General features: G+C 33.4%; 3 protein-coding genes across 5 annotated transcripts; 1 reads left to right on the plus strand and 2 right to left on the minus strand.

Annotated features, from left to right (window-relative positions):
- Positions 1 to 1,677: 1,677 nt before the first annotated feature.
- On the minus strand, positions 1,678 to 6,279 carry LOC147401061 (RNA-binding (RRM/RBD/RNP motifs) family protein). 2 transcript variants are annotated; one of them, XM_086442189.1, is made up of 8 exons: positions 6,182 to 6,279; positions 5,833 to 5,916; positions 3,946 to 4,026; positions 3,153 to 3,292; positions 2,925 to 3,033; positions 2,732 to 2,801; positions 2,362 to 2,424; positions 1,678 to 2,262 (listed from the first exon to the last, which is right to left on the minus strand). In XM_086442189.1, exons 1-8 carry the CDS (start codon positions 6,241 to 6,243, stop codon positions 2,185 to 2,187), a joined length of 687 nt encoding a protein of 228 aa, XP_086298315.1. In that variant the 5' UTR covers positions 6,244 to 6,279; the 3' UTR covers positions 1,678 to 2,184. The 2 variants fall into 2 exon arrangements, with proteins under 2 accessions (XP_086298315.1, XP_086298316.1); XM_086442190.1 differs by lacking the exon at positions 5,833 to 5,916 and having other exon boundaries at positions 6,182 to 6,244.
- Positions 6,280 to 12,694: 6,415 nt separating this feature from the next.
- Positions 12,695 to 17,093, plus strand: LOC147401062 (triose phosphate/phosphate translocator, non-green plastid, chloroplastic-like). 2 transcript variants are annotated; one of them, XM_086442191.1, is made up of 9 exons: positions 12,695 to 13,167; positions 13,617 to 13,739; positions 13,848 to 14,000; positions 14,778 to 14,863; positions 15,050 to 15,134; positions 15,342 to 15,461; positions 15,591 to 15,659; positions 16,522 to 16,651; positions 16,778 to 17,093. In XM_086442191.1, exons 1-9 carry the CDS (start codon positions 12,778 to 12,780, stop codon positions 16,846 to 16,848), a joined length of 1,227 nt encoding a protein of 408 aa, XP_086298317.1. In that variant the 5' UTR covers positions 12,695 to 12,777; the 3' UTR covers positions 16,849 to 17,093. The 2 variants fall into 2 exon arrangements, with proteins under 2 accessions (XP_086298317.1, XP_086298318.1); XM_086442192.1 differs by having other exon boundaries at positions 12,840 to 13,127.
- Positions 17,094 to 24,103: 7,010 nt separating this feature from the next.
- LOC147401063 (uncharacterized) lies at positions 24,104 to 26,644 on the minus strand. The gene is made up of 3 exons (XM_086442193.1): positions 25,983 to 26,644; positions 25,734 to 25,860; positions 24,104 to 25,081 (listed from the first exon to the last, which is right to left on the minus strand). Exons 1-3 carry the CDS (start codon positions 26,555 to 26,557, stop codon positions 24,497 to 24,499), a joined length of 1,287 nt encoding a protein of 428 aa, XP_086298319.1. The 5' UTR covers positions 26,558 to 26,644; the 3' UTR covers positions 24,104 to 24,496.
- Between the last annotated feature and the right edge of the window lie 898 nt (positions 26,645 to 27,542).

The following is a 27,542-nucleotide window of genomic DNA, read 5'->3' on the forward strand; positions in this document are numbered from 1 at the left end:
TTTTGTGATTTCTATACTTGAATTTACCAAATACATATGAAGAAGTCCAAAAAAATACCTATCTCTTTCGTAAAATTTTGTGACTTCTGTACTTGGATATACAAAATGTATGTAAAGCAATACGTAGAAAACAACTGTTCTACCCTTTTTTCAAGTTCAATAGGTTCTTCAAACTGTGTTTTGTGAGTTTTAGATTTTGGTAAAGGTGATTTTCATTTTCATTGTAGTAATTATGTAGAATCTTAAGTGGTTGAACAACCACCTACGATTCTCTACAAGTTGAAATATACAAAAACCAAAAGAAGAAAATTGAAAGAATTAGAAATAAAACCTTAAAAGACTTACTACGCAAAATCTGCAATAGCGGAGATGGATTCCACACTTTTGGCCTCATCATTCAGCTGGAAGAATAAAGATTTTTGCCTAATTTTTTTCAATAAATTTTTTTAACAGCAACCGATAATTCTCTAGGACTAGAAATATAATTAATCACTAATAATAAAAAAAAGGTCAAGAGAACTGAATTGAATCATAGTACTTTCTATACACAGCCAAAAAATGCTTCATTGATTTTTACCTTTTTTTTTTTCCCAACCGCTAAGGTCCTCACTCTTGAAACCATTGTAAGAATAGTGGTGATTTTCTGCCTCAAAATTTTTCACTTGGTGTGCATGTGGCAAGGGCACAGAATCATAGATCTTTTTTCTACGGTATACACAAGAAAAATGATCAATGGTTTTGTGCCCTTACCGCGTCAGCCAAGTACAGACCGAGTGAAATTTTTTTGAGTCAAAAAATCATTGCCACTGTAAGAATTATCATTGAACTGTTATATAGAAAGAAAAAAAAAAAAAAATTGAAAATACACCACTAATAATTTTGGGGCACCCTCAGGTTTATTTCAAACAGATGAAATATCCTCTGGCCTTCGGACTTGCATGAGACACTACTAACATTTAAAAAGCTTTTCTTCACCGTATCATCTTCAACCTGGCAAACACCCATGTTTTTTTATTCCCCAAAATCTTTCTTCTCCACCAAACCACTATCTTTTCCTTGAGGTTTGCGATATGTTATGACTTTGACAACACATGGGGGTATCTCTAATTTTCGCCCAAAACCAGGAGAGATTTTCAAAATTACCCTACAAAGTAAATGGTATGGTCTTATACCCATTAATATAATAATCACTTACGATGTTATTTTAAAATAAGATGATGTGTTTTCATTATATCATAAGTTTGGAACTTTCGATTATAATCATCCTAGTAATACTATCACATCCCTCATCTTTCAGGTCTTAGTTAAGTGGAATTTTCTGCCATAAACAACAATTATGCCTGGAAATTCAGTATTGCCAGAGATATCCATTGCATCAAACAAGAAATGGTCAGTTTTCATTTTTTTGTGGAAGGAGCAACAAAACATTAACATACATTTTGTAAGTCCAGTTTACCCTTAAAAAAAAAAAAGAAAATTGTCTTGGAAAATCACTTCCAAGCATTTTTTTTAAAAAAAAGAAACTTAAAAGTAGTTATATCTTACTCATGATCTGATCATAAAAATATACCCATTTTCTTGATGTATGTATTATTACAATCAATTAACAAGACAGTACAATTCAAAGAAATAAGAAAAAAAGAAAGAAAGAAAGAAACTGCACAATAAGCTCTTTACATTTTGTAGTTATTAGCAACTGGAATTCCAGGTCAGGCGAGTGTATATACAAAGCAAAATTGAAGTGTGGGACACAAGTGAGTTATGGAGCTCATGTATATTCAAGTGGGGTCAAGACATGGTTTTAAATCTCGTCCATGGTTTTAAATCTCGTCCAATGCCTCTCAGTATCATCCACCAACGAGACGGATAGACAAGTCAAACGTATCAGACGAGATTTAAAACTACCGTTCATTTTTCTCATTGTTGAACGAGACAACTCAAACATATAGGAAAACTTGTCCAAGACGAGACGTCAAAACGAGTTTTAAAACCATAGGTTAAGAGCACCATCGTTGCAAATTAGACAAACAACCACTGAACTGTAGTTCCCATCAAAATACCCTCCCTTGGGTTGTTGGGCCAACACAGCAGTGCGTTTGCTCCAGGGATAAAGATATGGTTAAAACACAGAATTTCAAGAACATATGCACTCACTTCTCTCAAATCTCCATCAGCAATGGTTCGTCAGATTCTTCTTCTGTTGTCAACTCGTGTTTTCTTCAATGCGGGCCCAGCTTCTACATGGGCACTACTTGATTGTATCTGAAACGCAGATCATTCGAATTTTTTAAAATAAAATTTGTCAAGGCTCTAAAAGGGAATACATGCAAAATAAAAATTAAAAAAAAAAGTTTATTTTACCTTGCCAAGCTTCTCCCTCACCAATTGAACAGTTTGATTCATTGATGACGATGGGAAGTACTCCTGAGAATTTATATATAAACAAGGAGGAAATTGTCAAGAAACAGAAAAATTAATGCATGTTTAAAATTTTCCTTGGAAAAGGAAACTTAACATTGCAGGTCTACTTCTATAACACATGGTACAACTAAAGGGACATGAAGCTGTCCCAGCTGTTAAAGAAGATGAATCTCCAATCTAAAATAATAATAAAAATTTAAAATTTAAAAAACAAAAAAAAAAAGAAAAGAATGTAGTAACCATGTGAACTACATCAAAGCTGCACCGCATACAGTGCCACAATAAATTGCATTAAAGCGTAGCAACATACCTGGTTAGAGGACACAGTTCTGACGGGAGGATCTCTGATGTGATAAGCTTGTTCTGATTCCACATTTTCCCTAGAGAAAAAGGAATACATCATATACAAAGAATGCAACAGAAACAACACCTAGAAGACTAGGAATCCAAAAAAAGCACTGCACTAAGAAAATTGAAGCTAAAGAATAAAGAGCACCCCCTACCTTAGCTTGGAGCTCTGCTCAGAAATGCAATTGGGATGTGATGGAGCAGGGGACAATAGAGGTTCAGCGAAAGCATCTGATTTACTAGTTGTAGGCCCTTTGGATCTTCCTGCAGCAATTAGGAACAAAATCTCGAGTAATTCATTTTTCAGTCAAACGAGGATTTCTTTTCCTGCCTTGAGAAGATTGTAATTAGGATTTTGTGTACCATTCAAAGAAGAAACTAACCATATACTCGTGCTAGAACTTCCCTTCTCCTGCCCTCCAATTTTTCTTTTGTGTCCGAAAGGCTCTCAAAATGAGGAGCGTATGACACCTGTAGTCGATTCCCAAGGAAAACAAACTCGTCCAGTTTCCTCTTTGCAAACCTGCAATAGGTAGACACTAGTGGTCAAACACATACAACTTCTAAAGCATAAGAGCATTTCAGTGTACAGCAAAGATAAAATTTGAGAAAAATTTGGTTTTATAGTCAAAAATAAACAAAACAACTAAAAAGGGAGAACAAAATAATGATGGCGAAGAATATATTCATGTTTAATACAGTTATCCTTTAAAATTTAAGAGAGAGAGAGAGAGAGGGGGGGGGGGGGGAGCACATAAAAATAGGGTAAGGGAAAATATTTGCTTGAATGTACAGTTTAGGGTATTGAAAGCACAAGGCATTTCCATCAAAAAGGCTGAGACGATAATAACAGCTGCTCTAACCGAAGTATTTAAATAAAATATGTCTAAGCAATTTCTGAAGGTAAGGATCTAATGTTGTACCTCAACTTAGTTTGTCATTTAAAATCATTTTCTCAAGGAAGCAGACTTATTGAATGAGAGGTATGATTGTATGAATGTTAAACTTTCAATGAAAACCAATCATAGTCTAAAAGGATTTAAATTTTGTCCAAGTTTAAATCAAAAGAACAAAGCTCCTAGGTATTAACTACAATTTTCTTTTGCACATTTGGATTTCTGGACATTTGGTTACAATCATAAATCAGATAGTGAAAATTGTATTAGTTTTAATCACCTGGCATTGCTGACCTGTAAAAATTTGATCCAATAAACATCAGTAAATGGCTCACACTCTTCTCCATCCATTGGTTTATACCTAAAAAAGGTATGAAAACAAGTTATAAACTATTTCCTTATCAGAACAGGTAATCAAAAGGGAAAAGAAAAAGAAATTTCTTACAAAAGATTTACAATGATTGCTAGTTACTCAATGCTTATCTTCTTTTGTGGTTAAAAAGTAATGGAAATGAGAGCAATAGAGCTACATCTTAGCCTACTTTACTCACCCAAGAGGGAGACAATAAAGTAATAGAATCGTAGTCTCAACCAAAAAACAAAAGTTGGGGGATCAATCAGAACCAAATACCATCCTAGTCTCAACCATGAACCATGTATACTAGGGACCAACCAGCAAATTTAATTTTTGTGTTGTAGGGAAAATATGAAACTTAGAGGAACTGATAGAAGGGAACCACCAAAAGTTGGCTTAGTTTGACTCGACATGGAGAAACTTACTAGTTCCAGGCAGATGGTATTTCAAAGTCTCTTAGCAAAAATCGCTTATTTCAAGAACCACCATAGATGGAAATCAACTAGAAATAAAGGAAGTTGTTCCTATGAGGGAAGTCTAAAATGGTTTCTTTACAGATATAAGGGTGAAGGCAAGGTTTTATAGCTCTTGCTTCACTACTAAACTAAAACATCTAAGAAGCGTTCTTTCACCAAAATTCAGTTACATCTGATGTGGCAATCTTATGCAATGTAATCAAGTTACAAGTACATGGTGCAAAATAGATTGACACATGGATGAGACACAGACGTGCCAATCAACAGCAACATAATGGAAATGGGAATTTGGCACCATGTGGTAAATGGTAAGCGCTTGGCACCTGCGATAATGTCCCTATATTCAAATGTCTCGAGTGTGGGTCATTTTGTAGGCATGGAGGGGGATCAATGAAGACCTGAGATTTGGAGGCCATAGGAAGGATACATCTCATTTGGCGCCATCCGGTGGTGCACAATTTCATTTATGGGGCCTAGCAGTGGTTCGTATTTGTCAAACTAGTTGCACTGCCAAGCTGTTTGCCACGCCACTTGAGTAGGAGTTTTAATCAGGGACGACAACCTACAATCATACCTTTCCAATGGCATGGAAAATTCATAGAGTTCCTGCCAATGGCATAACAAATACAATGAAAGCTTGGCACCACCAATGGCATGGCTGAGTCTAGGACAGGGATTTTCATACATTTCACTTGTCATCCTTATGACTATGGAGCCTTGGAGTTGGATTCCATCATAAGACCTCACGAGCTTCCAGCCTATAATTGCACTCTTGGATATTTTATTTTACTCTTTCTAAATGCCTTCTCTCCTTCCCCTTAAAGGAAATGCGGCTGAACGACTATAAACATGGTTTAGGTATAAAAAGGAATTACTTCACAATGTTCTTATATCTACCAGCCACCCCTTGGACACTCATGTAAGCAAATCCTTACCACTACTCACAGTTCTTAAGGAGATCAGTAGGACCTAAGTCACAAGCGATCTTGGCCATTGCAATGAGCTATAACCATCTTCATCATCAAAAACAACTTCAACAAAGCATTATCCCAACTATTTTGGGGTTGCTTACAAGAACCATATTACGGGCATTCAACTCTATCTTACATTTGGATAAGCTATTATAGAATTGTTCCAATCAAACTAAGCATCTCAACATTCTGATTTCAATTGGTTTAACTCTTAATAAATTTTTCAAAATTTCAATCCCATTTATCTTCCCAACCAAATTATAAAAAGTTTACATATTTGAGTCTCTCTTGACATCATAATTTGATACAGCGATTCCAATTGAAGGCCATAATTTGATTTAAAATAGAAACAAAAACGAACTTACTCTTCTATATCTCCATATGATCCAAACAATTTCGAAAGCTCATCACTGCATCCCAATGCCGGTACATTCCTCACTATCAGATATCTAATTAGCACGAAAGAGATACAGATAGATGTAAATTGTTAGGGTTAACATCAATAGACATTCTCTGATTCAATCCGCAATTAAAACCAAATAAAACTTCAAAAGGAGAAAATTAGGGTTTAATCCTGATTTCCACTCTTTAATTTCGTGCGATTTCGATCTTGTTTACATGCGATTTGGTTATCAACATCGACATATTTGAACTTGAATGTCGAAAAAAATTAAAATTAAATAAAGGGAGAGATTAAAAATCGAAAAAAAAAACCTAGATTCGTCGCAAACAGTGTAGACGCGAATGGCTGGAGGCTCGTCCTTGTTTCGCGCCATCTCCTCGTTATAGATCTGTAAGAATTTGCGTAATATAATATACAAGAAGATATTTCTTATTTACGAAAATGCCCTTGCAAAGAATTCCTATTTACGAAATTACCCTTAACTATTATAAATTTCATAATAATATTACGAAAATACTATTAAACAATAAATAAGTAGATGGTATGTACAAACACTCATATATTTAAAAAAAAAAAAAAGTATTTTTGTAAGATTAATTTTTTGTAATTAATTTAAATAAATATTTTAAAATTTTATATTTTACATTATAATTTAATATATTATAAGGATATTTTTGAAATTTAAAATATTAACTAGGATAATTTAATATATTTTAAAAATATTTTTTTATAATTTAGAATATTAATTAGGAGTTACGACGAATTTGAATTTGCAGACTTCCTTTATCTCATAATATGAATACGAAGATTAAATGGGTATTTTTCTTATTTGAACAAATTAAATAACCTGATTACGGGAGCAATACATTTGCAATTTTATTCATTTTGACAAAAAATAAAAAATAAAAAAGAGCTTAATAATTAATAATTTTTAATTATCCTTTGAACATTTTTTTTTTTGAGAAAATACATTTTTATCGGCAACTCTCTATGCCATCTTGTCTCATTATAATAGTAAGAACTATGTAAGAGGCAAACCAAACCCGGAAAAAGCACCTCCCTCCCGGCTAGCCTTGCAAGAGCGGGTGTGCGGGAGAATAGAACTGAGCATCAAGGCTGCAAGACAGAAGGAAGGTTCCTGCGTGCAGGAAAGCTTTTTCACCGTCCATTGGGTATTTGTCTCTATCTCGCTCTTCCAACTCATACTTATGATAGGCGGGCTCAATGCCAGATATTGACCTCAATGTCATTTATTTTTTTATTATAATAAAATAGAAAAATGCTAAAGTGATTGCGCTGGACACTATATTAGATACTGAGCTGACGTGAAGGTGTGCACGAAACCATTAGTGATTTTCTTGAGATACGAGTGAAAAACATCTATGGTTCTATGTACACCTCCACATTAGCTCAATGTCTAATGTAATACCCGTGCATACATGTTTGATTATTGTTAGGATTTTCATTAAAAATAAATAGTAAAGACATATTGAATGAATATTATAATACATCACTTTATTGAATAATTCATCCACTCGTATCTTTTATGTTATGAAAGAATATTTTTTATCACTATTTTTTTTAAATAATTAGTGAGTTTGATGCAAGCACCTTACATATAATATTCTGTGAAGCACTCATAGATGGACACGTCATCTTGTGAAATACATTTTGCGTCGAGTAACCCTATAAAGGATTTTTTATTGGACTTAAGCACAAACAGTCAAATTGATTAGTGGCCTCTAGTTATTAGATTTGTATTTTTTTTGTTTTTGTCGACGGAGTGTGGGTACTTGTAGGCCTGACTAGTAGGGACAAGGCAACTATGGCCTCTTAGTGCACCATATCTCGCCCATATCCGCCGAGGACATGCAATGCCCCCATAAACTACACATGCCAGGTGAGTCGGGATAAATCCCTATGAACGACCAACGAGGGGGATTGAACTAAATTTGTATTTTTATTTCATGATTGATTTATAATCATTGAATTGAGATATTCTTGGACCCACTAACCCGGTAGACAAATCGTTTGATAGAGCTCTATACAAACAATTCAAGTGATTAATAACTTCGAGTTATTAAATTTGTTAATTCTTCGTGGCCGAGTCCTAGGTATTGATTTAATCACTATTTTTTGTTGGGTGCACTGACTACTATGGTTTAGTAGGCCCAATTGAGTGTACTACAACATGGTTTAGTCTCATATCATCCATGGGCAAGATCGAGTTATTTTGGATGAGTCAACAAGTCTTTAGACAAAACAATCTATTTAACTTGGTTTATATTGATTGATTTACATATATTTTAATTAAAATAATTATAATTTTATAATAATATAAGATAGATTAGAAAATATTTAATCATAAAATCCTGTTTTATTTATATAATTATTATTTAAATTCTAAAAAATTAATTATTTTAATCAAAACCTATAAAATTCCCCTTAACTTGTCCGAATTTTACCAACTTGGACGAGATTTTTAAAATATCCTCCAAGACAACTCGTTTATCTTGCGAGATGATGTGACTGTTGAGACATTGTGTATATCAGTATCGTTACTGGATGAGATTGAGACGACTCAGGTGAGATTTAAAACCACGTACTACAAAGCAAGAATTTCCATCAAGTGAAAGAATATCATAATTGATCCATTCGACATAATCATAAACATCTCTTCCAACCTAAAAGAATAGGCATGGCTTTAAATTGTCCATCAACAATTTGGTGAAGGTATTTAACGTTGAAATGAAGTCATTTTCTAATTTTTCCCAAGTAAATTGTGATTCTTTCAAAAAAATAATTCTTCATTACGAGTATCTGGAAAAAAATGTACATAAATAAAAATATCCTTTTGGATTTTAATGTTTTACATCAAAACTACAAAGGAAGTCATAACAACAATTCTTTCTTTATTGATATTTCTCTCTAATTTATATTATAAAATACAATGGTAGACTCCACTCTAGTTACAATTTTGTGGGGATAAATGTCCTACTCGAACTACAGTGAAGTGGCGTCCACACTATTTGACTTTATTGATTTTCATCTTCTCTTCCTTCTATTTTATTGTCTTTCCCATCACACCCTTCAATAATATCCCTTTAATTTTACTATCATTCTTCTTTTATCCCATAGGGGAGTATGTGTACACTGAGTAGAAAGGAAAGACGTAGCAAGAGAGATGGCAACACGACTTAGAAAGCAATTTGATGCAAGTCAAGGAATCTAAAAAATGATAAAACCAACAAGCGTTGGGCTCAATGGCCAAGGCATCCCTCCAAAAAGGGAGAGGTTTTGAGTTTAAGCCCCTTCGTTGGCCACCCACATGGATTTATCCCTACTTACCTAATATGTGAGGGTAGTGTATGTCTTTTTCTTTATTCTTTGTATGAACCTCAAAGAATAAACTATCTCTTATTTTATTTTTTTATAAAATTGTGAAAAAGAGTTTCTGGTTAAAATAAAGGTATTCAGGATATTCAGCTTGTAACTTTGTTGGTAAAAATCAGTTCATTTGTCTGAATTTTATTTTTTAAACAGAAGGCATGATAATTGTAAATTCAATGTAATGTTTGTATAGATATATCCATTTTGGTATAAATAAATAAATATGAAAATAGGTATATGGTCATTTTAAATTTTAATAGATATTTGTAAAACATGGTTACTCCAATAATTCGAAAAAACTAAATAGCCATTTTGACAAAGACAGTTTTTATTGGCATCCCAAATTTTTTGTTCTTGCACTCCAATCGAAAAAATAAAAAATAATGCATTGATCAGAATAAGAGGGATTTACCCGGCAAACCTAACTATTGCATTTTTACTACAAAAACTCCCTTTTTGACAATTCCGAGGGAACCTTCCTTTATGAAGTTAGTTACCTACCTTGGAGTGGGCATCCATGTCATAAAATTCAAATTTATGCGGTTAATTTGTTACTTTACATGTCTTGGAGTGAATTCTAAAACATGATTTGATGCCACAAGATTAAAAAGGCTAAAATTATAAGAACTTTGGAAAAAACGATTCTAAAAAAGTTAATTTTCATAATTTAATTTTAATTTTAAATTTGGTAGTTATCCATTTTCAACACCTACGATCAAGTTCAAAAAGATTTTTTTTTTTTTTTTTTATTGTTAGAATTTTTTTACTTTTGAATCTGAGTTTTTTTTCATGAAATCGAGAAAGCTGTGATGTTGGATTTGCTAATTTGAAAATTCATGTGGGGCCCAACAACCTTTAGTAAGATTTTATATCTTAATAACTTAAGTCATACTAGCCTGATTCATAAAGTAAGGTTTGTCCAAGTAACAAACATAATAAAGTAAGGGAGTCGTCGTAATAAAATTGCAATAAATAGGTCTGCCAAATAAATCTCTCTTAGAATAATCATTCTCAATTTAGGGGAGAAAAACAAGGAAGTGGATTCTCTGTAACCCATGTTTCCTGTAGTTCCGTGTAGCACTCTCTTCATATGAGAAATACGACAATGTTCAAGAAAAAGTACAATACAGACCTCTAGTGTTGATGTCATAGATTTGATTTAAAAATAAATAAAAATGATTTTTTTTTTTTTGCCAAATCCAAGCTTTTAAAATGGACGGTCACTATTCTCCCGATGTCAAAACGGTGGGATTTTACCATATGCAATCGTGCTACACACAAAAAGCGCTACAGAGGATCCATTCCCCTCGATGATATCAAATTTTTTACTCTCTAGCTAGATAGTGTGCTTAATCTTTTGTTTGGTGTGTCATAAATAATTTCACTGATCGAGGTACAATAAGTAAAAATTGGGGTGCCAATAGATTAACATCAATAGTCTTATAAAAAATCTCCAGGAAGACTTTTCTTCCTTCTATATCAAATGAATCAACCCCAAAAGTAGGCTTTGTGCATGGCGGCTGAAAGTGGACAATCATAGACCAATCACGGCCAAAATTTTTTCTTAATGTATTAAAATTTCTGTATCTATATCTATTATTTACACAAAAATAATATAATTCTTTTTTCCGATTTTATTTCTCATTCTTTTTTCTTTTCTTTTTTTATTTACACAACTTTTTTACATTAAATAATTTATTTTTAATTACAGGATAATAATGACACGTGTATTAAGACATACGGATTTTAATTGATGGCATATGCCCCATTGACCTCGGTCTTCCAATGGAGATTAGTATAAAATGACTAAAATACCTCATCTTCAGTTTTAAAAAAAAAAAATGTGATTTTTCAAAATAAATCTTTGTCAACTTGGAAGGAATTTTCTTTTACCTTATTTTCAACCTAAATATTCTCTCTCCTTCAATCATCAAACCTGAAGAAAAAGAGGGATTTTTAGGGAGTCTGGTGACAATATCTTTTGAAGGAAGAGGTTCAATAAGTTGATAAAGAAACATTTTAGAGGTTGAAGAAAAGAGTTAAGAAATTTTCATGAAGTTGATAATGAAGGTGTTTTGGTAATTTTACGTTAGTCTCCCATGCAAGAGCGAATTCAAGAAACATTTTGAAGTATTTCAAACTTTTACAAAACCTTTTCAGGTGCAAATTTTTACAAAACCTAGAGGCACCTCAAAATTACTCTTTTAAGGTTTCTCTGCCAAGGTGTCAATTTCTATTTTATTTAAATTTTTTATTTATAGATTTTTTTGGGTGATTTAGACAAACCCATTTTGGTCAATATAATGTTAGAAATAACTGTGTTTTTTTTTTTTTTTTCCAACTTGTATTTTTTCTTCTTCTTTTTATTTTTACAATTCTATCTTGTTCAACATTCGAAGCCTAAGAAAAAGATAGCTTTTTTGTATGAAGTTAAAAAAATGGATTTTTGGATAGAAAAATCGAGAATTTCTATAAGACTTTAAAAACGATAATCAAAAACAAGATTAAATACGTTAATGGTTAATCCCAAATGTTAACAACTTGAAGATGATGAATTTTTAGGATAAATTCGTCTTGATCTTAAGATTCTATCTCATTCAACATTCAAATCTCAAGAACAAGATGTTTTTAATTTATTTTTTGTTTTAATAGAAAGACAAATTTTTTGATAGAAAATCCAAAGGTTTATGGATTGAAGAGTGTAAAAAATAATTTACATTAGAAGTTAATAACTTGAAGGTGAAGAATTTTTTGAGAGAAATTAGGGCTTGGATAACTTTAAAATGTGTTAAAACTTGGATGGGTGTGTCTAAATCAACTTATTTTATAAAAATAAAATAAAAAGAAATCTAGAGAGGAAGAGAGAGAGCTTTTGAGTTTAGTATTTTATACTAGCTTAATCATAATTGTAAATAGATACCCCCCAAGGGTTGGCTTAATGGTAATTTCAGACTGATAAATGATTATTGGTCATAAGTCGTGACTTCGATACCAAGTATGAGCATTAATTTCTCAGGGGCCACCCGCAATGGCACACCCTCAATTACCTGATACGAGTGATGTACAGGCATTACACATACCCTTGAGACTAGTCCTTGGACAAAATCATGCTCTATGGATTGGGCAAAGCCAAGATACAGGTGATGTCTACACAGATACCTAATTATCAAATAAATTGTAAACAACTAGTAAAATTGTTTGAAATGAGTGTTATAACGTTTTGTAATGTTGAGATTATAATTTGTGCCAATCCTTTGTAACGTTTGAAGAATGTGTTTTTAATCTTTAATTGGGGTGTGATAATTAATTTAAGAAAATGGAGTGTAATAGGACAAAGTTGAGGTGCCATTAGCAGTTCTAAAAAAATTTAAATCTCGTTTATAGTTATAATATTGGTGGGCATATAACAGTTACTATTATATATATATATATAGACAGAGAGAGAGAGAGAGAGAAGAAAACCTCCTCTGCAAAACTGCAAACCTCCCATAATTCTCTCTCTCTTCGAAGAAAGAAAATGCCGGGCGCTTCATTGTCTTTCTCTTCTTCATCTCCATTTCTCAAAATCCAAAACCCTCACCCTAATCTTAGATTCAATCCTATCTATCTCTCTTCTTCTTTCTCTTCAAAATCACTCGATCTCATCTCCATCAATGGCGTCTCTGCTTCATCGTGCCCTAGGTCATCATCACCTCTGTTTTCCTCTTCAAATTTCAATAGATGGACTTCTGTTCCTTCTCTTGTTTCCAATCGAGGAACCAAAGATTTCAGTGTTCAAGCTGCATCGGTTCCCGAGAGCGCAGAAGAGGTTTCGAAGCCCAACAGTTTGGTCCAAACTTTGGAGCTCGGAACACTGTTTGGTTTCTGGTATCTTTTCAACATCTACTTTAACATTTACAACAAGCAGGTTCGTCTAATTTCTTGTGATCGATGTGTTTATTTGTTCAAAATTTGAAGTTTTTTGTATTTTCGATTTTATTTGGTTTGAGAAAAAAATCTCCCATTTTTATTCACCCTTGCTAAATTTTCCATTTTTAATTATATTGGAACTGAAAATTAAGTTTCTTGGCATGAAAAATTACATATTTGGGCCTGAAATTTTGAGAAAAAAATCTCAAATAATTGGAACTGAAACCTAATTTTATTTGGTTTTGAGAAAAAAAAAATGCCCCATTTTTCTTCACCATCTCTAATTTTCCATTTTTTTTTTCAATTATTAGAACTGAAAATTAAATTTCTTGGCATTAAAAATTAGATCTTTGGGCCTGCAAATAATTTGAATTGGTGTGCAATTGTTTATGTTTTTGTTCCCAAGAACTCAATTTCTACTGAAACTTGAAAGCTGCTTGATTACAGGTTCTGCAGGTTTATCCCTTCCCAATGACAATCACACTGTTTCAGTTTGCCATGGGGGCTTCGATTGTTCTTTTTATGTGGACATTTAATCTCTACAAGAGACCTAAGATTAGTACTTCACAGGTATTTCTATGTTGTGGTTTAATGGATTTATTAGATAATTATCTGTAGTTACATACCTTAATGTATCATAAATCACATATTGAGGCTGTGAAAATTTCCTCTTTACAGCTTGTAACAATATTACCATTGGCCGTAGTTCACACTCTCGGAAACGTCTTCACGAATATGAGTCTTGGAAAAGTTTCTGTCTCATTCACGCACACAATTAAAGCTATGGAGCCTTTTTTCTCAGTTATCCTCTCTGCCTTCTTTTTAGGAGAGGTAAGGATTTCGTATTTTATTTTATTTTTTCTTTTACTGATTCAGATTGCATCGCTGGAGGTGAAAATAATAATCATCATTATATTTGTGTAAATCTTTATCCAGATCGGGTGCTTGTAATTTTTCGAGTTGATTATGCAACATGGGTCTGAGAAACTCTTATTTTTTGCAAATAGTCACTATTCAACAGAGCCTGAACTATTATGCCCATTCAAGTTAATATGTTTTTCTTATAGTATATAAAGATATACAGTACAGACATCCTCTTTGGGGTTTAGAGAATGAAAGAGGAGAGATAATAAATTTGAAAGGGTATTATTGGAAAACAGAACAAGAGCAAAAGCAATATAGAAAGTAGTAAGGGTGTTTTTTTGGAGAAGAGTTGAAGAGAAAAGGCAATAAAGTAGGGGGTATTCTTGGGAAGGGGAAGAACAGAGAAGACAAAGGAGGAGGGACAACTGTCCTTGAAATACGTTGTTTATGGGGTATAAATCTTGAGAGAAAGGAGTGGGGTCTAACATTGTGTTTTATTATATAGATTGTTTTACCCAAGGTATTGAATTTCGATTATGATGTCTATTTCGGTCAGCATAGAAACTGAAATATTTTGATTGATATCTTCAGTAATATTAGTGTGTGTGGCTGTGAAAGGGTATATACACATATATTGTGGGAGGTTAATTCAGCAATTCCATAGCTTTATTGTTGTTGGATACTCTTTTACTGCTTTATCATTGAAGCTTTTTGACGTCTTGTTTTCCTATCCTCTTCACACAGGCACCTACTCTCTGGGTAGTTTCTTCCCTTGTACCAATTGTTGGTGGAGTAGGATTGGCATCACTCACTGAAGCCTCCTTTAATTGGTAAGTAGATTGTTCTGTTATTACTGCTAATCTTAGTACAAAAGATCACAGAAGCACTTATACTGTTTTACATGGATAACTCTTTATACAGAATTCTGTCGAAAAAATCGTGATTACTCAAAATTAGAAGTGGTTAAGCCTAGATTCTTATGTATATTATCTCATCATTCTGTTATCGTGAAACAGGGTTGGCTTTTGGAGTGCAATGGCTTCTAACCTGACTAACCAATCTCGTAATGTACTTAGCAAAAAGTTAATGGTTAAGAAAGAGGTAATCTAAATAACCCCAGCGATGCAAGTATCTTGTTCTTACATCATATATATCCATCATAGGCAAACTGTCTATGAAGATATGGTTAATTTTGGTTCATTGTCTTGATTATTTGGATACTAATCAGTCAAATCCGACCACATTTAGCTAACTTATCAAATGTTTCTCTCATTAAATTACCCTAACCAACGTTCTATTCTTCAACAGGAATCTCTGGATAACATAACTCTGTTCTCAATAATAACAATCATGTCGTTTATCCTAGTAGCTCCTGTGTCTCTGTACATGGAAGGTATCAAATTTACTCCTTCATACCTCCAGTCCGCTGTAAGTATTATATCACAACAAAATAGAAATACATTACAGTGAAAATTTCATTTTGATCTAGGTTTTGTTATTCTGAAAACATCTTATTTCACTATAAGATCTCAGATTACTTTTATTTCTTCATGTTAGGGCTTGAATGTTAGAGAGGTGTGTGCAAGATCTCTCCTGGCTGGGCTCTGTTTCCATGCTTATCAGCAGGTGAGTCTTACGATATTTTTCATTGCTTCTGTTTCTATTCATACTTCATAGAGTCATACCCCCTATTCATGTTACCATCATGGTTTTAAATCTCGTCCGATAGTTGGCATAAGGTGTTGACAATAATAATAACTTGGTTTTTTTTTTAATTTAGAAAGTTGAAAGAGGATTTTTTTTATTATTTGTTATACCAAGTTCTTTTGGTGTATTTAACCTACCTTTAGGAAGGCTCTCTAGAATCATATTGTTTGGATTCTAGATTTCTAATTTTCAATTGATAGTGTTGTATATTTTTACCAACTTTGAACTAGTCATCCTTTTCATGTGAGTCCTTAAATAAGATGATGTTAACTTCCATTCAATAGGTCACCCCTTCTAAGGGACAACCAGTAGCTGAAACCCCATCATAGGTCATCCCAGACGTTGTATATCACATACAAATACTTCATAAAGGCCCCAACATCACAAATGGGCATCCAATACCGTGAATTCACATGTGAGGTTGGATTAAATTGTTTCCTAACTCAATGTGATAATTGTGACTTCCTTACCTAACTCCTTTAATGAGAAGTAGGACCAGGACCACTGTTAGATATTATCTTTTGAGACCAATCCTGATGTTGGGCTCTGGAATTGACTAATAAAACCTCATTTCAGGAAGCCAATGAAACTCATTTGGGCGGGGGGTCGGGAGTCTAGAGAAGATCCCATGTTTTTCAAGTCAACCCCTTTATACCCATTTCCATGACTCAAATGAAATATTTTTACTTAACACTTGTGTAATAACGTAGACTTTGCAATAAATCTATAAATAAATTTTGTCGTTACTTGCTTGTTGATTCTACTTGGTTGACTCTGGCAGGTTTCATATATGATATTACAGAGGGTATCCCCTGTTAGCCATTCTGTAGGCAATTGTGTGAAGAGGGTGGTGGTCATTGTGGCATCAGTTCTCTTCTTCCAAACAACTGTCTTGCCCATTAATGCTCTTGGTAAATCTCACTTTACATGAATCTAATAATGGTTGTTTTCTTCAGTTCTCACTTTGTATTACCTCCCACTACACCATGCTGACCACTGTTTCCTGAGAAACCTATTATTGCTGGCTTTGATTTCAGGAACTGGGGTGGCTCTCGCCGGAGTCTTCTTGTATTCAAGGGTGAAGGGGATCAAGGCAAAGGCGAAGTGATGCTTTGTACATAAATATGTTGTTTGTAACATATGAAAGGAATCGATGCCCATCTTAACATGTTTGATGAAAGATTAGTTAAAGATTGCTAGGGGACAAGTCTCTTTCTTGCTTGGGACAATCTTATTCTTTGGCCGCTCCAATTTTCAGGCCCGGATTTATAATGAACGTTGAATGTTCTCGTTTTTGCTTTTCTTCAATTTGATAAAGCAATTCTTGCTATGGATGAAGGTGAAGTTTATTCACGGGAAATATATTACCTTTTTTCCCTTTTTGGATGATTTCGACATACCCCCCCCCCCCCCCCCCCCCCCCCAAATGAAAATTAACATAAAATGACTTGAATGTCATCTTCTTCAACATCTAGTCAAGACCCTTGATTTTTCTGCCCAAAACCAAGAGTTTTCTTCAAGAGGTTGAAGAGGATGGATTGAGTGGGTTATAGGAAATTAACCCTCGGATTTTAGATTCTGATTCTGGCTCATAATCAGATTCTAGAATCTGATGCATCGTTTGGTACGGATTATTGACCTGATAGTTTCATTATCAGAAATAAAAAACATGGAGAATCAGAAACAGTTCTTATAGGCTATTTCTTCTGATTTCTCACACACTAGTCATTTAGGATTTGAAATACATAATAAATTTGTATTTTAATATAAAAAGCTGTTGATTATTATCATTTGATTGGTAAGCCTGCTTTTAATGAGTACAATAACGCGATTGACAATGACCTAAATGCCATCTTTTATATCTCTTTCCAAAAATCTATTGTCTTCAGGACAAATATTTTTTCGCACTTAGAAATTCTAGATTTCTGTAGTTTGAATTTGACAATCTATAATCAGAATCCAGAATCAAGTTCTACAATCCATTCAAAATCACTTGTAAAGCCAATGTTTTGAAGTGGTAGTTTGAACCCCTCCAATAAAACCCCACTAAATATAAGCATTTTTGTAGAGAAAGAAGAACCTAACATCCAAATTAAAATAGAAACAATAATACATATAATGAAGTTACTTGTTTAACATCCAAATTAAAATAAAAACAACAATTCTTTTTTTAATGCAACGGCTATTTTTTTTAAAGTTAAATAGAGTTTAAGAGAAGAGAGAGAGAGACTTACAAGAAATGAATAGCTTCCGACGGTAACAATGATGAATTTGAGTCAGCGAAGGAGGCAAGGAGGTGCAGTAGATTCTGCAGGTAGCTGGAATTGGAAGCAGCTTCTACAGCCAAACAACAGATTTTCTGAATCACTTCTAGCTTCTGCAGATAGCAAAAATCAAAACCTATAGCCTTGCCAAACACTTGCAACCATGATTTTCCCACCCATTTTCCATCTCGTCTCAACAAGCTGAGACTCAGATGATTCATCTAATCTCGAAAGAGTCAAATCGTTCCATGCCAATTTAAATAAGTTCATCATATAAAATATTATTTAAGGGGAATGCTAATGTCCAAGAACTCATGGGTAAGAGTGTCAATGGGTCGGTTCCGATTCTTATCGGATTTGGGTCCGATTCCAAAATAAATGGATCCGGAACCATAACCACCAAAAATCATGGGTACCCATCGGTTCCGATTCTTAAAAATCGAATGAGAAAAAAAATATTTCAAATCATTATAAAAAAAATTTCCTTCCAAAAAATTAACATATTATCATCAAAATTGTTGACTTAGTTATAATTTGTTATACTTAAGATACAAATTAATTGTTTTTTTCAAAAATAAAAATTTTTCTTTTTTTTAAAGTAATAATTTTTTAGAAGAGTAATTCATTTTAAATTTCAATCAATAATTTATATGAAAAATTGAAGAATTTCATATAACATGCATTTATTTTTGAAATAAAAAATACCTTAAACCATATATAGTATGGAAAGAAATGACAAAATCAATCAGTTCCGAGGACTGGTGGATACCCATTGGATAGAACCTAACAATTTCGGTTCTCATCAGTTTGGTTCCATTTTAAACTTGTCTCTAATTGGTTTTAATAAAAAGGGATCCGGAACCAGGGTATTCGGTTTTCGGTTCAATTTCGGTTGAATGGGTACCCATTGACACCCCTACTCATGGGGACCTTAGCATTATCTAACTCTTATTTTTTCTAACAATATCGCTCCTTGTTTTATCTTTTAGTGAAAAAGATAAGGGTATGTTAGTCTTTTAGATAATAATACATATTATTATGTTGGCATTAATTGTCAAAGTATTTACTACAGAAAAAAAAAAGATATTTAATTCAAAATACTTAAATGCTCATAATATTTATTATGTAAAACATTTATTATATAAAAGACTAATACACCTTTTTCTTTTTCACTAAAAGACAAAACAAAGAGGGGGTATTATTGAAAAAAAAAGTATTGGATAACGCTAGCATCCCCATGAAATATTGGACGTTAGCATTCCCCATTATTTAAATATAAACTTTATCAAATTTGTTACTTAATAAATCTTAGAATGAGACTTATATCATTTTAAAAGATTAAATACTTATAATATCATTGTTTCTTTAAATCAAATTTCTATTCTCTTTCTCTTTCAAAATCATGGATCAAGCTAAAAATATTTTTTAAATTTAAGTTCTACCATGAAATTTAAAGGGTTTTAGTGTTGGATTGCCAGCGTGATCATATGGGCCCAACAATGATTTTGGGAGAGAGAATGAATGATGAGAGGAGAGTGTATATGGTTGGTATTTGATTTAAAAAACTGAGAGTAATTGAAGTATTTAATCTTGCAAAATAATACAAGTCCCATCTAGAAGTCCGTTGAGTAACCATCTTGATAGTAAGGTTCCCTTGCAATTGTCAAAACTCCATGGGAGTTTTTGTAGTAAAATGGAAGAGTGATGTATGTCCAATAAGTCTCTCTCTTTTATACTAGGGCTCCGGTGAACTCGTTAAGAATGACAGATGGAAAAAGCACATAATCCCAATCGGGTAAACATATAAGAGTCGTGATAATCTGACTACCCCACGTGACACACTCAATCGACTTTTTTGACGTAAAAAATTTGAGAGCCGCAGGTCTGTATGCCTTGGGATACACATTTTTATGGGGAAGTGCACCTGTGTATCCCGAGACAAATAAATTTGCAACTCCTGAACTTGTCTCATCAGGAGAGTCGATTGAGTGTGCCACATGGGGTAGTCAGATTATAACAATTCAACATAAAATCCAATAATGGAGATTTACATAAATCAAGGTGACACAAATATCAAGAATATTGATTTTGCGGATAAATCTCAACCATTGGATTTTATAATTACACATGTGGGTCATGTGTTTTTTCCATGAGTCAATGGATCAAAACCCTTTAATAATTAATAGATCACAAATATGTAAAGGGTTGGGCTCCAATGACTTGTGAGAAAACACATGATCACAACTGTGTAAACATGAAATCCAACTGTTGGGATTTATATGTATCCAGATAAAATGAATCTCGAGGATAAAATTGAATCACTGGATATTATGTTTACACGGTTGGGATCATCTGTTTCTTCCATGAGTCAATATTCTTCACAAGTGAACAGATCCCAACCCATATTTAAAGTCTAAATAATGCTGAAGTGACCTCAAGATTGTACCTCATATTTCAGATCCTGATGTGAAAATGTGTAAGAACCATAGATGCTTTTCATCGAGATACAAGTTAAAAAGTATCTATGATTCCTACACACTTTCTCGTCACGATACAATCTTGAGGTCACTCCAGCACGACTCTTAAATTCTTAACACCAAACAAGATTGAATCGGCGAGTCTTCAAAATTCATCGGAGATAGCTTGGATCTTGGACGAGTCAATGTGAGTGGGTAATTCACAGCGGATATCTCACTCAGATGCCCCCAGATTGAGATGACTCACCTAAGTTATCTCGGTTTCTTTTGGACGGTTTTAAAACCATGCTGTCAACGATACACTTGGAATGCCATGTCATAATGGGTCCCACTTCTTCATAATCTAAACGGTTATTATGAGACATTTTCTTGATATACAGTTCCATATTTTTTTTCTAAATAAAAAAATGAAGAAATATTTTTTGGGTCCACAATTAACAAAGAGTTACGAGTACTCAAAACAAACTTGGCAAGTAATCGACGTAGATATTTATTTGGTTTAGGGCTACAATATCGAGTGATTGTTTGCTCACAGACCAACACCGTTTTGACATGTGGTGCTGATGATGTAAGTAATAATACGAGAATTTCTCTCTCCTGTCCATAGTAAAAATCCGAAATTTCTTGATAAGATCACCTTGTGGAATTCAAAAATATGATCCAATACAAGAGTGTTGTAGAGGATGAAATTTTATGAATTTTCAACAATAAAATTAAAAAATTAAAAAAAAAAAAAAATTATTTTTCACTATTGTATTTTAATTTTAAATTTGGGTGCTCGGTAGCTGTCCATTTTCAACACCATCGATCAAGTTTGAAAAAATTTATTTTTTTAACGATGACGTTTTTCATGAAATCTAGAAGATTGTGATGTTCGATTGCCAATATGATAATCCATGTAGATTCCACGATACTTTTTATGATTTGAAATCTAAAAATTAAGATTTTTCGCCAGTAGATGTATGGGCAAGAGAAAAACGTCTCTTATTGCTTATGTCAACAGCGCCACATGTCAAAATGGTGTTGGTCTGTGAGCAAATTTGCTCACAGCACAGTGAGCAAACAATCACTCCTACAATATATATGTACATGTATATGAACTTTGTAAACATTGAGACTAAGATGATTTGTCTAAGTCATGCATACTATCTTGAAAGAGTCAAATTGTTTCAAACCAATTTAAATAGGTTTTGTAATTTATTTGTATTTAGATCCTATTTTTGAGTTTTAAACTAGAGAGACTTACATGCAGACCCATATGTTGCAGTTTTGTTAAAAAAACACTCTTTGAGTTGTGAAAACTCTAATGGAATCTTACTTTTTCAAGTTTGTTACTCAACAAATCTTGGTGCGGGACCCACATTATTTAAAAGATTAAATACCCTTTGTTCTTTATATCACACACACACACACACACACACATATATATATATATACCCTACCTTTTGCCTTACGGTGAGGAGATCATCGTCATAAAAAAATGAGCCCATTCCAAAACTTCTAATTCATGTAGGACAAAACACGTAGGGTTCCGAACAATTCTCATATCTATTATACCCTATCTTCTGAACATTGTTTCTCTCCCAAAACCATTGTTGGGCCCACATGACTACATTGGTGATTCGACACCACAACCCTTTAGATTTCATGGTAAAACTCATATTAAAAATAAGAGCCATGATAACTTGACTAGAAAAAACGTAATTAGTTTGTTCGTGGTTGACATCGCTATTGCACAAAACCATTGATCTTTTTCTTTAGGATACACATGGAAAAGATCTACGATTTTGTTCACTTGCCACATCAACTACCTCATACAAACAACCTATGTTTTAGCGAGTCATTTTATCATTAATCTGAAAATAAATAAATAAATAATTTGGACTTCATCAATGATATTGGGAGAGAATCGATATTGAGACGAGAGAGAGAGAATATAGTAGATATTTGATTAAAATAGTTGAGCATATTATAAGTATTTAGTCTTTTATGCAATGTTTGGATTGAGAGAAGCGGAGAGAAGAGAAATTCATTAAGAGAAGAGAAGAAAAACTTAATTTCTCTCCACCATGTTTGGATTGACATTAGAAAACTTGGGACAACTTTAAAATTTTAAAATATCTTAAAAGAGACCTAAGGGGAGAGTTAGAATTATAAAATATTTTAAAAGTCTCCTCCTCTTTCCACTTTTGAAGATAAAGAAAACTCACCTCTTTTTTTTTCTCTCCTTTTCTCTCCCCACTTAACAATCCAAACAAGAGAAATAGAGAGAAACTCGTTTATTTTCTCTTCTCTTCTTTCATTTCTCTCAATCCAAATACAACGTTAAAGTAATGTGGGTACCCAGTTCAAGATTTGTTGAGTAACAAACTTGATAAAGTGAGGTTCCCTTGGACTTGTGAGAGCTCCAAGGGAACTTTTGTAATAAAAATGAAACAATATAGACTTGCCTAGTATTTCTCTATTTAAACTATGGGTCAGGATTCGGTAACCCATGAAGAGTGACTCATGGAAAATCATATGATCTGCATCATTTAAACACAAAATCCAACGGTGGAAATTTATCATTGAGATAAGTATTTGTGAGATGTGTGTTTGGGCATATGTATAAATCTTGACCATTGGATTTTATGTTTACACGGTAGAGATCATTTATTTTCTCATGATTCATTCTTCATGAGTATTCACTAGAACCCAACACTTAAACTATATCAATAAATGTTATCATAACATTTTATTTTATATTATATAAAGTATAAATATTTAAAATTTTAAAAATATATCAAATTATATGAAGAAAAAAAACTAGATCAATTCCAAAAGTATTCATAACTTACATAGATAAAATAGATCTCGAATAAATCAACAACGAGCTATTCACTATGGATATCTCACTCAGATGCCTCCGAGATTGAGATGACTTAGTCAAGTCAAACCATCTTGACTTGAGCCAAGTTTTAAAATGAGTCTGCCAGTAGTACACCTGGAGTCTCGGATCATGTGGGTCCCACTTCTTAACGAATATTTTTTTACGGTGATGGATATTGTCAAATCTTTTTAGTTTTTAATTTTTGTGCCATATAATATTTTTTGAGTCTAGATCCTATGAACCCAGGGTGGAGGATTGAAACCCTCTTGCACCTCAATGCCAGAAACGTAAGCCATAATCTTATAAATTAAAGTCTAAACTATCTCCTTTTCATAATTTTCTTGGATTATGATTTACGTGGCATGTATTGAGGTGTGGGAGGTGAGTTTCATTCCTCTACCCTGAGTGCACAAGAACTAGACTCATTTTTTAAAGAATAAAACTTTTTGCTGCAATCAATGATGACTTAATTGAATGATAAAAAAAAAATTAGCAAGTCATTAATAAGAAAACATCAACATTGTTTAGGGTTACCATATGTATATGTATGTTGTATATCCATAGATAATACACACATATGGTCATATATTATAACCCCATCATTCATTCATTTGCTTATACACATACATACATGCATGCAAGCATATATGTTGTTTACATGCATGGTAGGTTAAGCTTCATAGGCATTAATATTGGGACTCACGATAGCAATGTGAAGGAAATCAAATGATTACTTTCAAAACCCTAACAGAAAAACAAAACAAACTGATGCCATACCAAGAAAGTTTATAACACATGTCACAACATTTTGATCAAACCTAACTACTCTCTCTCTCACTCTCTCACTCTCACACACTCACACACACGCACACACCATTCCATCTTACTTAACACCACCCCCCACCCCAACACAGAAAAAAAAAAAAAAAAAGACACGCACACACACAAACTATTAAGTTGATACCACCAACTAAATCCATTCTCAAGATCCCCAAATATCTAAAAGCCGTTTTATATAAGAGTATTGGATTATGATGTATTTTAATAAGGTGTATTATGAAACACCATATCATATCTCAGAGGGTATGGTTTATCACAGTACACCATATTAAAATGCATCATAATCTAATACTCTAATATAACAATCTAAATATTGGTTTGAGAGATCATCTCCATCAAATCCATCTCCTTCTTCACTTCACACTGCATCAGTGAACCCATATCTAATGGCATCTCCATCTCAAAATTCCTCCCAACACCAACAGAAGAACAAGCCATGTCATCAAAGAAAGACCCTATAGTGCCTCTTTGATCAGGAATCATCTTCATGTCGAAAAAAGGATCAGAGGCTTGGACCTCATTAAAATCAAAAGTTGGCACTAATTGATCACTTGGGCGAAAATCCGAATTCTCAGGTTGAGTTGGAGGCATAATCATAGTACTAGCAATTGGAATGTTGGAGTTGGTGATGATGTTCGTCCTCTGATCAGATCCATTTGGATTTGAGGCCAAACTCTTGATGTAGTTCTGAAGGAGTGGGCTTGATTTGGTGTTCTTCGAGCTTTGGCATCTCCGCCTTGCGAATTGTCTTCTTTTCGTTGCGTTCCAATGATTCTTTATGGAGTTTTCAGTCCTCCCAGGCAACCTCTTAGCAATTTCTGCCCATTTGTTTCCAATCTCTATATGAGCCTGAATTAGAATCTTGTCCTCTTCTTCAATCCATGTGTCCTTCTGCAAGGAAAATGAATATAGGCATTCTATGATACATATATGTATGAATGTATGTATTAATTCATGATTCCATGATGACTCATGATGCTAACAACCCATTTGGACTACACGCTGTAATGCGTACACGTTGTCGAAAGAACGACACGTATCGACGAGGCTTAAATGACTAAACAAACTCAAGGCCCACAGCATCTCCAAGGAAATCAAAATATAAGCAAAGCTGCTAATATGACTAAATTTTGTATAAAAAAAAAAAAAATAGCAATGTGTGAATGCCTATATATAAATGACTAAACAAACACAAGGCCCACTGCAACCTAGGAAATCAAAATTCATGCAAAGTTGCTAATATAACTAAATTTTGTAAAAATAAAATAAAAATTGCAATTAATATTATAGATACATTATTTGTTATATATACTTATAGGCCTGATACCATGACATGATCATGCCAACACCAAGCTCGTACACGTTTTCAAAATAATAACACGTATCGACGCGTTTTAAACGTTTATACGAACTTAAGGACGCGCGGCGTATGAGGACTATTTTAGGAAAATGACAATGGATATGAATGTACATACTTATGGAGATACATGCATGTAGTGAAGAAATGGGTTTATGAAGAAGAAGAAGAAGAAAGAGGGAAGACCTTGATGTTGGGCTTCAAATGATTATGCCATCGCTCTCTACACTGCTTCCCGATTCTCCCTTTCATCAAGTTAGCGATATAAGACCATTTCTTCAGCCCGAATCGATCCACCAATCGAACCAATGTTCTACAAAAACCCATTTTCAAAAAAATCAATATTTCTACTTCAAAAAAAAAAAACAGATAAAGAAATTAAGAAAATATTATATGAAAAATACCCAAATGAATCCCCCAAAAAAAAAACAATACCTATCTTCTTCACGAGACCATTGCCCTTTAACTACCTTAGGCTTCCTATGACCTTTGCCAGCTTCTTTAATCTGCATGTTTGGCCTATTCAACTCAACTTCCTTATAAACTGGATTTTCCGCTGTTTCGCAAGAAATCGCACCCCTTAGTCCAAAGTTTGCCGATTCGAATCCTAGGAAATTGATCGGTGAATGGCTTTGATTCTGCGCTGTAATCGCCTCCGATGGCATCATCTGAGGACAATTCATGAAACCCATATTTGGAAATTTCTCCATTAACAAGCCCTTACCACCTTCTTCGATAAAAGGCCTCGATTCGATCGCATCGAAATTAGTAGATGAACTCCCAGATGAGAAATGATCAAATGGATTGAAACTCGGTGCCGAAACCCCGAAGTTAGGATTCGATATCATCGTCCCATCAAGAGAAAACTGATCCAAATGATTGAAATTTTGTTGGAATCCTTTCGATGAAGATGCTTCTAAGGAAAATCCATGGCTGGGTTTCATGCAATTTTCTGATAAAAATGTCGGCTGAAAGCTGAGATCATCTCTATATTGGCTAGTAAAAGCCATGCAAGAGAGAGAGAGAGAGAGAGGGAGAGAGGTGGAGGTGGGTTGTGTGAATGTGTTTAGTAGAGAGAGAATGGGTTTTATAAGGACTTTAGTGCGATCAAGACCGTTGATCCATGGATTGATCTAACGGTCAGAACTGATTTTTGATAGTGACTGTTAAGCTTCCACTCTTTGGTTCTGTGAAGGGAAGGATAAGAATTGTAATGATTGCACCTTAAATGCTTGTACATTTATGGAAAGTCTTCAGTCAAAGATTTGACACGTGGCAGACATTCACTGCCACTAACTATATTTTTTTGGACTTTACGGAAATATAGGGACATTTGCGACTGGACAATTTACTTAAAACATTTGCAAAACGTGAGAATAAAAAAATATTTTTTTTCCAAATGACCATTTTAACCTTGCCCTTGTTGAAAAAGGGGGTGACCATCTTCATTTTTTTTTAACTTTCAGCTCAAATACTATAAGGTATTATTCAAAGAAAGTTAAGCAAAACTAAAAATATCGTGACTTTTTACCTGAGACCCATTTGTACTTGCAAGAGAAAGTGGGGATATTTTAGTCATTTTAACATTCAAAGTCTTTTATGGTATATTTCTAGTTACCAACACTCTTGTATTTTACCTTCCAAAAATAAAGACTCTTGTATTTATACACATTAAATAGGTAGATTTTTTGTAACTGAATCTTTAAATCAACCCTAACTTTCCATAATAGAAAATAGTCATTTTTTTAATATTTACTGTTCAATTAGTTTGCATTGATGAATTATTTAATATCTTCATCAATATCTTACTTAATTTGATGTTTCTCTAGATAGAAACAAATTAAATATGTTAAATTCAGGATGATTTAGAAATTCCCCTCCATGTTTTGATGAATGTTTGAGATATCCCTGATCTTTGAATTGATGATATGGCTCCCTTGACATCAATCTATCGTTAAAGACTTATAGAAAATGATTTAAATGCCTCCCATCTTT

This window comes from Akebia trifoliata, chromosome 5 (assembly GCF_017979445.1).
Source record: "Akebia trifoliata isolate Shusen 1 chromosome 5, ASM1797944v1, whole genome shotgun sequence".
Classification (NCBI taxonomy): domain Eukaryota; kingdom Viridiplantae; phylum Streptophyta; class Magnoliopsida; order Ranunculales; family Lardizabalaceae; genus Akebia; species Akebia trifoliata.

What these genes read in the sequence shown, in the direction of transcription:
- LOC147401061 (XM_086442189.1), bottom strand. Translation starts at nt 6,243, where the DNA reads ATGGCGCGAAACAAGGACGAGCCTCCAGCCATTCGCGTCTACACTGTT. An exon ending in TCATATGGAGATATAGAAGA is followed by an intron (nt 4,027 to 5,832) that starts GTAAGTTCGTTT and finishes TACCTTTTTTAG; the next exon opens with GTATAAACCAATGGATGGAG. An exon ending in TGAGGGAGAAGCTTGGCAAG is followed by an intron (nt 2,263 to 2,361) that starts GTAAAATAAACT and finishes TCTGCGTTTCAG; the next exon opens with ATACAATCAAGTAGTGCCCA.
- LOC147401063 (XM_086442193.1), bottom strand. Translation starts at nt 26,557, where the DNA reads ATGGCTTTTACTAGCCAATATAGAGATGATCTCAGCTTTCAGCCGACA. An exon ending in TGGTCTCGTGAAGAAGATAG is followed by an intron (nt 25,861 to 25,982) that starts GTATTGTTTTTT and finishes GGGTTTTTGTAG; the next exon opens with AACATTGGTTCGATTGGTGG. An exon ending in ATTTGAAGCCCAACATCAAG is followed by an intron (nt 25,082 to 25,733) that starts GTCTTCCCTCTT and finishes TTTTCCTTGCAG; the next exon opens with AAGGACACATGGATTGAAGA.
- LOC147401062 (XM_086442191.1), top strand. Translation starts at nt 12,778, where the DNA reads ATGCCGGGCGCTTCATTGTCTTTCTCTTCTTCATCTCCATTTCTCAAA. An exon ending in CTGCCTTCTTTTTAGGAGAG is followed by an intron (nt 14,001 to 14,777) that starts GTAAGGATTTCG and finishes CTCTTCACACAG; the next exon opens with GCACCTACTCTCTGGGTAGT. An exon ending in CTTGCCCATTAATGCTCTTG is followed by an intron (nt 16,652 to 16,777) that starts GTAAATCTCACT and finishes CTTTGATTTCAG; the next exon opens with GAACTGGGGTGGCTCTCGCC.